The following is a 13965-nucleotide window of genomic DNA, read 5'->3' on the forward strand; positions in this document are numbered from 1 at the left end:
ATTCTGAAATTTAAATAAATCTAGCATTTCTGTATGTGAAATACCTTTAAAACTAGTTCAAAAACCCAGTGATTATCTGGGTCAGAATAGGTCCTCTGTACCTGATTGCATATTGTGAGAAAAGAGTGAACAAAGAGTGATCATTGAATAAGTTTATAAACTGAAATCTTGTTTCACAAGTGTGACACAATTAATTAAGAACGATCTGACCCTTACTGCTCAAAAGACCAAAGTATCAAGTATAGGTCTAAATACAAGCAATTGATGGTGACCCTTGAATATGAATGAATTTTGAGAAATAGAGAAACAAATAATGACTAACTTACATATAAAAGAACTGAACTAGCATAAGATTGCAACATAATAGGTCCTGAAAATCATTGGATGAAAGTTCTTGGGTCCATATGAGTGAAATATTCTCGAGAGGGACGTTAAACAATATACAGTCAATCAATCATAAGGCCAAATTAAAACTTTATTGTCCATTTTCACATTGTATGTGTTTACACAATTAGTGCATGTAGGTGTAACTTCTATCTTTCTAGGATAAAATGTTATGCCTTGCTTAATATCAATTATTTACAACATGCAAGGGAGACTCATAAACAGCAAGCAGTTACAATAATATTTATACTGCTTTACAAGGATAACCAGTCAAAATGAGTGGAGGAAACTCGATCTGAAATTGCCGGTTCGAAATAGGAAAACTGGTGTGTGTCATCTATAAAACTCAGTCTATATCTTCACCAGCAACCCTATGCAACCCAACAATAGTAGAAAAAACGAAGTGACACGGCTAGATTTAATTTAACACACGTGAAAAATATGCGAGTTGACGAATCACCTACTTGCTTGAAAACAAAGGGATAAGACTATATCAAACAAGCGTGTCACATGGAAAACCAAGTATTATACATTTCCTAAGGTCTGTCTCTGGCAATTAATGACATAAAATCGAAAGTGACACAGCTAATTAAGCCATGATACGCTCATTTACGTACATTCCCATTACTTACCATTGAGTCCGCCATATTGGATTTTGATCAGTGGAAGAATCCATTCGACAGTGAGTGCCTGGCCTTCGTGCTTGCACATCGGAAGGCCTCGGGAACCAGGCTAGAGGATAGAGCTACTTTAAATGACCCCACCCAATTTTACCTTTTCTTGATTATCACCCCATTTAAGACAGCATGACCCTTTATTTGAAGGATTTTTAATCCCTTTCACCCAGGATGAGACAAAAAGTGATCAGAATAGTTCGGGTTAGCTTAAAAAGTTCAAACGAATGATTTTGAGAACAAGTTATCTAACCAAAATGGCGGCGCCCATGAGTGCAGGTGAATTTCCTCTGAAAACCAAACAGGTGCGATTTGTATATGTTTGTTGACTGACTTGTAGACAAAAAGTGACATGAATCTGGGGGAATGATGATAAGTTCATTTTGAACGATTTTTTGCATTATCCTTCATGCTGTGGGAGTGTGGCACAGGCACCTCGCAGGAGTCGCCAGTTTTACATGTACCTGTAAAGTTCTACAATGTTACCATTAAAACTGCCTCTTCCGGAAGAGGCGTCAATCCAAATATCTTCAACAAATCTCGCTGAGATTACCACCTCCAGTGCTTGTTTCTGCAAGCCACGAACATGCTCTCGCACTCCAGAGTATATAATGATAATAAAGCCTTTATTAAATTATTTATCCAGGATTACATATTTAGCGATAACACTAGTTTTCAATATGGTCCTGCATATAACATACATACAGACAGATATTAGTAAAATAAACACAGATTAAAAGAAGTATGTAATTCAAGATAAATAGGAACAACATGAAGCTTAAAAAGTATGGTGATAATCTCTAAGATAATTTCTCTTAAAACACACAACACTTGTTGAGTTTCTTATATTTTGACTCAAGGCATTCCACACTGTGCTCCCTGAAATGCTGAAAGATCTTCTATAATATTCTGTTTTTGCCCTGGGTATATACAATATATTTGAATTAGAATTTCTAGTTTGCCTCCGACTGACTTCTGAAGTTCTGATACATATTTAAAAACATTTAAATAATCTGGCATTGAACCATGTAAAACTTTATACACTAAAATGACTTTTCTATAGACAAAGTAATCTGATAGAGCCAACCAATTAAGTTCTGTAAACATGACATTAGACGGTGTTTCAAAATTTCTGATGTTAAGAACTACCCTTGCAGCTCGTTTTTGCAATATAAAAAGCTTATTCACATTTTCAGCATTTCTTGGATTGCTCCATATAGTACAACAATATGTAAAATGTGGAAAAATCATAGTATTAAAAATCTTCAGCAGCGCATCGTTTGACATAAAATATCTTATTCTTCTTAAAATGCCAATTCTCTTGGAAATCTTGTTCATATTGTGATTCTATATGACTTTTCCAGGACAAAGTTTCATCAATAATAATACCAAGTAATTTTGACTCCTGAACACATTCTATGACATGGTTATTTATCACTAAATTTAATTTAATTTGTCAAGTTGGGAAGTTTCTTGGGCAGAGATTCTAGAATAGGCAATTTTTTTAATATTATGTACATAGAATTGTACATGTACTTTAAAAATGTTAAAAAATGGAATACATTGTAGCTCATTACACTAACATTTTATTCAATGCCACGTTAAAACACCTCTTATGTAGTATGATTTCACCATTGAAAGAGTGATACATGTACAAGCTCTCGATTATTCTATATGATTTTTTTGAGATTTTTCCCAGAATGATAAAAAAGGTGTTTTGTTTGCAAATAAGAGATTCTTGAGTCCAAATTTTGCTGTGATTTGGTGCATGATATGAATATATAATAAAACATGCCTAAATTTAAAGATTAAGATATAAATGTTCTAATTTTTTAGGAAAAAATATGTTTGAAAATTGAAAACTTTATTTGTTAATATTTCATTTATTAAATCTGCGGATAAACTCTTCAAAAAACATGTCAGTTAGAAAAGATATATATCATAAAAAGAAATTGAAATAAAATGACCTAATTTTAGATATAATCACTAGGCTATATTCAAGCTAGAGAAAAAAGTATGGCTCCCGCAATCAAAATTGAAAGAAATTACTAAAATAATCATATGGTTGCTAATTGTATGCACTGTTAATCAAGAATTTAGTTTCCTTTATAAATTTGTTTAATCTGTAAACCATTTTACATCAAGGGAATGTAGTTTTCTGATTACAATGTTCTCTATGACTACTTTCTTTATAATTCCGATCAGGCTTGGTTCAATTCAAATAAGAAAAATCGTTAAATTTCTGAATTTTGACAATTTCAATTTCTTTTTTGAATATATTTCTTTGATATATCTTTTCTAATTGACATGTTTTTTGAAGATTTTATACGTATATATTTAAAAGATATTAGCAAATAACGTTTTCAATTTTGACTTGCAGATTAAAAAAAAAAAAGAAATCCGCCACTGATTTTCCAGAAATTTTAGAATATAAACGGAAAACTAATCACCATTTTGTCAAGTTGGGAAGTTTCTCGGGCAGAGGTTCTGGGATAGGCAATTTTTTTAATTAATTTAAAATCATATATGTGTATGTACTTATATAATGTTGAATATATAGCATATATTTTTCAACTCTACAAATGTGTTATTAAATTTGTTATGAATATTCCATGAAAATCGCTATATATCATTATGAAGGACAGATAACTCTTGTCACTGTACAGGAATTACGGAAATTAACTGCCTCTGTATTATAATTAATACATTTGTACCATGGAAAACTCAGTACTGTTGCTGAAATATATGGCGGTCAAGCAAACCTCAGGAGCAAACACTGGTAACTTTAGCTTGTTTGTCACACAGTGATTTTTTGGGGGCTAAAATGCCACCGATATTCGGCTGTTTCCCCTCACTAAAATTAGCTATTTTTTCCCAATTATATATATGTTTTTCCCAATTTCAAATCTAGGGAAATTAGGCCATTTAAAAAAAAGGTTACCGTATATTTCCGACAGAGTAAATACGTTTTTTTTTCCAGTTTTATTCTCCAAACCACTGCACATGCAAAAGGTTTTGTAAAGAATATGTAAAACAATAGAGGCATCCATATAAGCAGATATGCAGCGATGTATATAGCTTCCAGATGCACATTAAGCCATATTGTTTACAATTTAGTTTGACCGCCATTTTTTGTAGGAAGTGGCCAACAGTATAGGGTTTTACTAAAATTCGAAAAATACAAAACAGGAGAGACATTCTGGAAAACTTGATTATCAATATAATATTTACAAGATTATGGGTACAAATGCTGGTGAATTAATAATTTATTATTTTCTTTATGAAATTAGACAATAAGTATTCCTTAGAAAAGTAAATAATATATATACAAGGTGTGACTTCCAATACATATTTAATGTTAAATAATGATTTATTTTATGATTTTAAATCGGATCTGAAATAAACCTCAAACAAAAAAATTGTTAGTTGATTATTTTATGCATCTTTACCATTTTAATTTACTATGAATGATTTTCCCCAATTTGAGGAAAATGTCGCTAATTTTTTCCCAATTCAAAAGGGGGGGTAGTAGTTTGAAAAACAAAAAAAATCACTGTCACAATATCTCTTTGTGCTCTACTTTGTTTCTGGTAAGATTTAATGGGGTATGGATATGATTTGAATTGGAAAATTTTCAAATTGTATTTTTCCATATTTTCCCCCTGATATCCATACCTTCATTTCATGTGCTTGTGGTGAAATATCATCGGCATCACCCTTAGCTACAGATCTGTAGCTCTTTGAGGAAATATTGATCTGTCCCAATATTTTTTTCCAGAGAGCTACAGATCTGCTGCTACACCAGCTTGTGAGATGTTTTCAATACCATCATCCAAATTTCTTTCAGCCAAGGATAATCTGATTTGCATTTGTTGAAATGACATTACGATCCAGTCTGGTCTTTAGTTAAATACCAGGAACTGTTTACCAAATCTCAAATGAATAATTTTGCTTCATTGTAGACAGCTGTTGATTTGAATGGTGAACCAACTGAAGTAGCATGCATCCATTATGAAGACTATGACTTTATTCTTGCAACTCAACTTAATAAGATGGGAACTATGGTATGAAATTCACCATGGATTTTTATACGCCCGTCTTAAGACGGGACGTATTATGGTATGGCGTTCATGTCCGTCCGTCTGTCTGTCCGTCCGTCTGTTAGCTTTTTCGTGTCCGACCCGTAACTTAAATACTACAAGGCCTAGAATCATCAAACTTTGTCTGTAGATACATCTTGGGTAGAAGGTGTGTCGCACATTAAAACCAGGTCACTGTGACTTTTCATTAAGAAGATATGGCCATATATGACAAAAACTTGTCCGGCTCATAACTTGAAAACTATTAGACCTAGAATCACCAAAATTCATTGGTCAACTAATGCATCTTAGGTAGAAGGTGTGTCGCATCCTACTTTAAGGTCACTGTGACATTTAATTAAGTTGATATAAAAAAAAATGTTTTAATGGGTACAATCTGTACTGTTAACAATATGTGACGGGCGTATCATGTGCCGTGGCGGTGCACTTTATTTAAAACTTAGAATGAGGATGCATTTCTTAGAAAAGGTTTTTTGTTTCTTCTATACCCCCACCCCACCCCATTTACTATGTGGACACTTTCAATCTTCCCCATCTGCCAGTCTAGTTACAGGTGATACCTTTTTAGCTCACCTGAAAGCTAAGTGAGCTTTTCTGATCGCCTGTTGTCTGTCTGTAAACTTTTCACATTTTTTACTTCTTCTCCAGAACCACTGGACCAAGTTCAACCAGACTTAAGCAAAAGCATCCTTGGGTGAAGGGCTTTCAAGTTTGTTCAAATGAAGGGCCATGTCCCCTTCAAAGGCGAGATAATCACCAAAATGCAAAAAAAGGGTGGGGTCATGTAAAAATCTTTTTCTCAACAACCGCTGAACCAGAAGAGTTAACATTTACATGAAAGCTTCCTGAGATAGTGCAGATTCAAATTTGTTAAAATCATGAGCCCCGGGTGTAGGATGGGGCCACAATAGGGGATCGAAGTTTTACATACAAATATATAGGGAAAATCTTCTTCTTAAGAACCACTGGGCTAGGAAAGTTAAAAATTACATGAAAGCTTCCTGACATACTGCAGATTAAAGTTTCTTAAAATCATGACCCCCGGGGGTAGGATGGGGCCACAATAGGGGATCAAAGTTTTACATACAAATATATAGGGAAAATCTTCTTCTCAAGAACCTGGGCTAGGAAAGTACCGATTTACATGAAAGCTTCCTGACATAGTGCAGATTCAAGTTTGTTAAAATCATGGCCCCTGGGGGTAGGATGGGGCCACATTAGAGGATCAAAGTTTTAGATACAAATATGTATGGAAAAATCTTTCAAAATCCTCTTATTAAGAACCACTGGGCCAGGAAAGTACAAATTTACATGAAAGTTTTCTGACATAGTTCAGATTCAAATTTGTTAAAATCATGACCCCCAGGGGTAGGATTGGGACGCAATAGGGGATCAAAGTTTTACATACAAATATATAGAGGAAATCTTTAAAAGTCTTCTTTGAATTCAAGAATCACTGGGCTAGAAATGTTTACATTTACATGGAGTCTTCCTGACATAGTGCAGATTCAAGTTTGTTAAAATCATGACCCCCGGGGGTAGGATGGCCCACAATAGGGGATCAAAGTTTTACATACAAATATATGTATATAGGGAAAATCTTCTCAGACAAGAACCATTGGGCCAAAGAAGTTTACATCTACATGAAAGCTTCCTGACATAGTGCAGATTCAAGTTTGTAAAAATCATGGCCCCTGGCCGTAGGTTGGGGCCACAATAGGGATAAGTTTTTCATGTGAATATATTGGGAAAATCTTTAAATATGGGCCAAGGTGACTCAGGTGAACGATGTGGCTCATGGGCCTCTTGTTTAAATTTTCCATGTAATGTCACTTTATTTTTATTTTAACAAGAATAGTAAGAAGACATCCCCCCCCCCCCCCCCCAGCACCAAATGTTCCTAAGCAACCTGCAGAAAGCTGGGTTTTTAATCAGCAATAACACTTAGTGTAATTACAATAACACCGGTACTCTTGATCTGTCATATTTTCAACTTAACCAGAAAATCTATGTCGGTGACATCATCTTGCAAAAGTAACCAATCACATTCAAATAAAGTACCCATGGCTGTTCCTCAAAGCTGACTTACAAAAGTAACCAATCACATTCAAATAAAGCACCCATGGCTGTTCCTCAATGCTGACTTACAAAAGTAACCAATCACATTCAAATAAAGCACCCATGGCTGTTCCTCAATGCTGACTTACGTTTTGAAGTTACAAGGACTTTTTCACAGTTTCATTAGAAAACAGAATGTTCACAATTCACTCGATATGAATGCAATAAAATACAGATCTCTCAAATAGCACACAGCACTGTACACTATTCGAGAGATCTGTATTTTAATCAGATTGATATGAATGCTGCATGATGATGTAGTGAATAAGGTGCTAACTCGTTTGCCTTCACACCAAGTGGCATTCATACCCACATGAACTAAAAAATGAAATGAGTGAATGTTTCATTGTACAGGTAGAAGTTACGAGAGATGTAGTTCTCCAGGAAATGTCTGCAGCCAGGCCCTCCTACACAACTCGTGTTCTGCTGGGAGTGGATGAGGTTTGTCATCATATTCTTCTGTTGTAATACTGACTATCCATAAATGCCAGCAATAGTTGTAAGGTAGTCAATATTAGACTTTCAAAAATAATAAAGGAAATGTTGACTGTTTAGAAGTGATTTTCATATTTCATAATTTGTAAAGAGATGTGCCTCTTTCTTTTTTAGCCTCTGACTCATGTCATTGCCAAGAACCTGCTGTCAAAGTTGGATACCACCAAAAAGATTCTGTTGTCCTTCTCACTAAAAGACAACTCACCAAAAGTCATCCAAGGATTAAGTGAAGTCATTCAAACCGTGGTGGAATGATTTGCTTCTTTAAAAATAAATTAATTATGGGGACATAGTCCAGTTTCCACAAATCTGATGTCTGATGAAACAGCAAGAGATATGCTCCAGTTTAGTCGTTACCATCGTTACCGGTCTTTTGTATAACACGTCATAGCTCTACAGGCAGGCCTGTCTTTTGCAGTGCAGTGAAAGAGGAACAAGTCTGCAGTGATCACAACTGTTTGGATTGTCTTTCTTGTTTTTTCTCTGTATTGTATGAAAGAAGGGAGCTGAAAACCTTTTTTCTGACTCCTTTATCCTGCAACCATGCCAATCAATATACTCACTTCTTCCTAGAGACTTTTCTCAGGGTTTGTTGATGATACTGCATGTGTAACAGTTTTTTGAAAGTGTCACTTTAATATCCCTTTTCGTATCTATGTGCTGATTAGTCTGCACTATCTAGTCCTTTACACCGCTGTGTATTATCAAGTCAATAGATGTAAACATGCTTAGAAACACACTCTATGTGCATGCAATTTTTGTATATTATTAAATGTCTTCGTATCAACATTTATTCTCTGATCAAAATTACGCTGAACTGTGCTACTTTAATAGATATTAATCCATTGGCCATACAAAATCACCGATGTACAAAGAAGATGGAATATTTTTTCCTATGGTGTCAGTGGTCTTTTCAAAGATAATGTCAGTAATTCTCATTAAATAAATATATACTTGAGTTTATTTTATTTATTGGATATGGACGCTTGGGAGTACGAACGCACGCTAAAGTAGCCCCCTGTTCAAGGACCCCGACTGACTGCGCTGCAGATTATCGGCCAATGATAATTACTGATAAAGCACTGCCCACTCCGCGTCTTTTATATATATATTTCATGGATATCCGATGCCTGTTCACTTATTAAATAACGATGAAAATAATGTATGTTGCTGTTCATTATCAGCGATTAAGTGAGATTTTCTGAACTTCATATCATTTTCCCTGTCTCATTGTCGGCACCAGTAATTGATCACCCGTGTGAGCCTTCATCATTTCAGCATGTTTGACCATAAAACGTGCATTGAACGAGAATTGCGAATGTAATCTGGTTGTAACAGTAGACAGTCGAGTCTGTAATGACCGTTGGTCCTTGTGAAGGAAATGTGTATACTTATTTTAAAAGCTTCTTAAAACACCAGATAGGGTACAAACTTCATCTGTCCAAATGTGACACGTGCTAATGACTAAGCGTAGATTCCATCCCTGGGATTCCGATGCGGCTGGCACTAGAGACCCCCCAGCCATGAAACTTTTTACTGGTCGACATTTGTAGTAAAACGCTCACTATTAATGTCATTATGCAACAAAAAATGTTGATAGCAAGTCTGCGATGTACAGCTAAATAGTCTTGAGAGGTCACGTGTTTTCCCAAGAAAATGTACATGATGACAATGACGGGCGCTAACATTTCCAATCTGCATGCGGTTTATTAGGGTTAACCTACGTGGTTTCGAGAAAATGCCCCTTTTTTGTTGCAAAGCTATATAATGCAACCAACACGTGGACAGAATTCAAAATTTTCTATGATACAGAACTTAATTTTCTGTTTTTTAAAAGACTTGGTGTGCTCCATCAAATTTAAGGTTGCGCAATATTAGCTGGGGCCATAGTGTTATAGCATGTGTATTGGTAAATGGACCATCTCAGATTAAGTTTTCCTGATATTTTGTTTATGACGTCATAAAAGTGCACTATATCTTGATATTAAAGGGTTTTCTAATAAGTTTTTGAAAAGCTACAGATTGTTGACCTGCATTTTCGGGGGGTTCAAAAAAGGCAAATGCTGAATTACAGAATACATTTAATTTTTTAAGCTGTTGATGGTGTATTCAAGACAAACAAACGTACGCAAGGCTAGTGGGGATACATTGGAGGCATGAAAAAGATTTTAGGTCGTAATTACGAGATAATAAGTCGTAATAACGAGATAAACACTCGTAATAACGAGATAAACACTCGTTATAAAGATATAACTCGTAATTACGATGTAAAGAAGTAATAACGAGATAAAACGTTATAGATAATGATCTCGTAATTACGAAAAAAGATATCGTAATTAAGAGATATGATCTTTTGAGATAATTATCTCGCGATAACGAGATCTTTTCTCGTGCTTTTGAGATAATTATCTCGTAATTTAACGAAATTCTTGGTCATAATTACGAGATTGTGAAATGGGATCCCCCCCCCCCCCCCCCCCCCCCCATGCCTTTCGACATTTTTATTTTCCCGGAACCACGCCATGATGCCTGTCTGCTGTTGTGAGGATACATAAAAGAACGTTAGCGACAATTTATATCTCACAGAATCAAATGAGTTGATGAACTAGCGTTGCTTCAAACAATGACCTTGACATAAAAACAAGTTTCGTTACTAACGCTCAGAATCTGGAAATGAATTGTTGGCGTCGTTTCACACATCTACGAAAGATTAAAACACAATCGCTAACGAGATGATTACCTGCTGTGACTGGTACTAATAGTTTACGGGCACAGATCGGGTCCATTTCCAGTTAGGCAGGTGTTTGGGGTTATCTCTAAGCCCCGTGCAGTAGGGGCCCCAATAGGGAAGCACTTCGAAGCTCCGCGGATCTAACCTTTTACTCGCAAATTTTGTACTCCTCCCTCACAGATGCACATTGCAATCTTTTATTAAGTGTTCTTCTATTTAGAGGTAGAAAAAGATTATTCTCATTATCATTTTTTAAATCATTGTTGCGACCCCATCCTAGTCCTGGGGGTCACGAGATGAAGATAACGAACAGTGATCAATCTCATAACTCCTATAAGCAATACAAAATAGATAGTTGGGCAAACACTGACCCTGGACACACCAGGGGTGGGATCAGGTGCCTAGGAGGAGTAAGCATCCCCTGTCGACCGGTCACACCCGCCGTGAGCCCTATATCCTGATCAGGTAAGCGGAGTTTTCCGTAGTCAAAATCAGTGTGCCAAGAGCGGCCTAACAATCGCAGTATGAAACACGTCAGACAGCACTTGACCCAATGCTAGGTTGTATTGACGAACTAGATCGTTATAACGACCATAGAATTTGCGAAATGTTGACTTCAATCGAGACTGTTGAAACCCCTGTAATATCGACTTGTTTGTCAGTAGCTTGCCTCGATATAAAAACTGACTATACGCAAAACAAGCGTTTGCGTATCGAATCAGTTGAGAGATGTAAACACCACATGCAGGTGATAATGGAATATTGCTACATAAATATGGGAAGTTGGCGAAGGAGAAGCTGAAATCATCCCGTTTGTCATACAGTTGAGTTGTCAGTTTGCCGTTAATGTCTACTTTCAATAAAATATTTAGTATGAAGCAGAAGTGGACGACTCTGCACATGGTGTCTTTTATTTCGAGTTCACAGGGATAAATCGAATCGACATATGAATGAAAGTTATTATTGTTAACAGACAAAACGTCGTTGACATATCTAAATCTCGAATTGAAGGCCACAGCAAGAGATTTTTTCTTCTCACATAGAAGTTTTTGAATACATTCTACTTCATGTGAATATAGAAACGGGTCAGCTAACAAAGGAACACAATTCGTGCCCATGGGAATTCCAACAGACTGTTGGAAGACCTGATCACCAAAGACTACGAAGATATTGTCAATGAGGAAGTCTAGCATATTTTTTATTTCAACTCCAGAGTACTTGTGCGTGGAATCAGAGTAGTGTTTCGCAAATTAAAGTTTTTGGATGACTGATCACTAGATATGAATATTTCCTTTTTCCATTTTTGTTGAAGAAGCAACTGTCTATGATGTCAAAAGGTCTAGTCTTTAATTTATTGTGAGGAATGGTTGTGTATAGTGTTGAAAAGTCATAGGTTTTCATATTATTGATTTGGGAAAAGTTTCGCGATTTCAAGTTTACTAAAAATTCTTTATAATTTTTTTAGCTGGTATATAAATGCCTTTTTGTAAACATTTACCTTCTTGGTTCAATGGTCATGAGAAAGACTTATAAATACCCCATGTATTTCCTCAATTTCTTGGAAAAAAAGAATGGCAATTTTCATTTGATTAAATCTGAAAAATCACCCTTCTGTTACGATACTTTGTGCAAAGATTGGTTGAAACAGTTGAGGATGACACAGAAGTTGCTGACGAGTAGATAATTTGTCCTGGTTCAAACTATGGACGTCTGCCCAAGATGAAAGGCACTTATAATCGCCTGGTATCACACAGCACTAAAATAGGTGCACGTTGTTTGTGCAACGTGTACATCTATCTAATTACTAGAACTAAATAAGTTCAGTTTTTTAAAATAAGCCATTAAAAATCATGTCCTGGACCAACATTTCTGGCTAAAGACCATGGTGCAGGATGAAATACACGGTCTTTGTCACAAGCAATGTGTGCCAAATACAGTAGCGGATTTAAGGGGGGCGCAGCCGGCGCACCCCCCCCCCCCCCTAAAATTTTCAAATTTAAGGTAAAATGTATTAAACGATATAAGAAGCATAATTTCTTCCACTCCCGGAGAAATAAATGACAAAATCTTTTGATTTCTTGAATTACTTTGATGGGATAACTTAATTTTTTCCAAAAAACCCTAATATTTGCGTCATTTTATTAATTTCACCTTATAAAAAATGATAGAAAATAGTACAAATTACTAAATAGGAGACATATTTCAAGCCTGGTCCCCGCCCCCCCCCCCCAAGGGCTTCGCCCTGAACCCACTGGGGGCCTAAAGGCGGCCCCCAGACCCCCTGCCTCATAAAGTGGCGCCCCCCCCCCCGTAACCGCAATTCCTGGATCCGCCCTTGAAATACAAGCTTCAAAAAGGTTCTCCAACGACCTGGAACATACAATAAAATTCTAACTCCTATCAACGAATGGCCGTCGTTAGGGGTCAATTTTGGTATCTGAGATGTTGAAAATGTTAACTGTTAACCCTTTAATATTCCACGAGAAAGACAAGTGGCACAAAAATAGCTTGAAATTAAACAAAGTGACCCAACCCTGAATAAGACTAAGCCAAGGTACCTTCACTGGTCAAGTTTTCTGGACTTCAATTTCATTACATTAACAACATTCATAACATTATCAAAGGTTAAATCTTTACACAAAGGTTGCTTGATCAATCCAGCAGACAACTGAAAATGCTACCGGTCTTTTGTAATTCGCTGTAAATAAATACTAGTATTAGAAACATTTCTTTTAGATCACAGCTTTGAAATGGAAAGACATTTACTCATCGCCAGTATAAAGTCGGTTATGCCCAGACTGTCACAACACTGAACCAAGATTCAACACTCTGCTGGCCTTCCAACAAAATGTGGTACCAACCACACTTTATATATAACTACAAGGGGATGCTACAAGTCCAATAGCACTAAAAAGACTGATTTATCATACACCCGACTATTCAATAACTATAACGCTATACAACTACTGCCAACCCCCAAGTGGACTAGTAAACTTCTTTAACACGTAAAGACGTCAACTATTCATTGAGAGACCATTTGTTACACCGGTGTGTCTAGATAGACTGTCACTACTGTTATACCGGTGTGACGAGATAGACAGTCACTACTGTTATACCGGTGTGACTAGATAGACAGTCACTACTGTTATACCGGTGTGTCTAGATAGACAGTCACTACTGTTATACCGGTGTGACTAGATAGACAGTCACTACTGTTATACCGGTGTGACTAGACAGACAGTCACTACTGTTATACCGGTGTGACTAGACAGACAGTCACTACTGTTATACCGGTGTGTCTAGATAGTCACTGTTATACCGGTGTGTCTAGATAGACAGTCACTACTGTTATACCGGTGTGTCTAGATAGTCACTACTGTTATACCGGTGTGACTAGATATACAGTCACTACTGTTATACCGGTGTGTCTAGATAGTCACTGTTATACCGGTGTGTCTAGATA

At 36.3% G+C, this 13965-nt stretch overlaps 1 protein-coding gene across 1 annotated transcript; it reads left to right on the forward strand.

Annotated features, from left to right (window-relative positions):
• The first annotated feature begins 200 nt into the window (after positions 1 to 200).
• LOC125669135 (proteasome assembly chaperone 3-like) lies at positions 201 to 8729 on the forward strand. Its single transcript, XM_048903585.2, has 4 exons — positions 201 to 1363; positions 5021 to 5122; positions 7631 to 7717; positions 7886 to 8729. Exons 1-4 carry the CDS (start codon positions 1286 to 1288, stop codon positions 8024 to 8026), a joined length of 408 nt encoding a protein of 135 aa, XP_048759542.1. The 5' UTR covers positions 201 to 1285; the 3' UTR covers positions 8027 to 8729.
• The last annotated feature ends 5236 nt before the right edge of the window (positions 8730 to 13965 follow it).

This window comes from Ostrea edulis, chromosome 4 (assembly GCF_947568905.1).
Source record: "Ostrea edulis chromosome 4, xbOstEdul1.1, whole genome shotgun sequence".
NCBI lineage: Eukaryota > Metazoa > Mollusca > Bivalvia > Ostreida > Ostreidae > Ostrea > Ostrea edulis.

Bases quoted from the DNA above. Each gene is read 5' to 3' on its own strand.
- LOC125669135 (XM_048903585.2), top strand. From the start codon at position 1,286: ATGATTTTGAGAACAAGTTATCTAACCAAAATGGCGGCGCCCATGAGT. The intron at 1,364-5,020 runs GTGCGATTTGTA...GCTTCATTGTAG, and splicing joins TTCCTCTGAAAACCAAACAG to ACAGCTGTTGATTTGAATGG. The intron at 7,718-7,885 runs GTTTGTCATCAT...TTTCTTTTTTAG, and splicing joins TTCTGCTGGGAGTGGATGAG to CCTCTGACTCATGTCATTGC.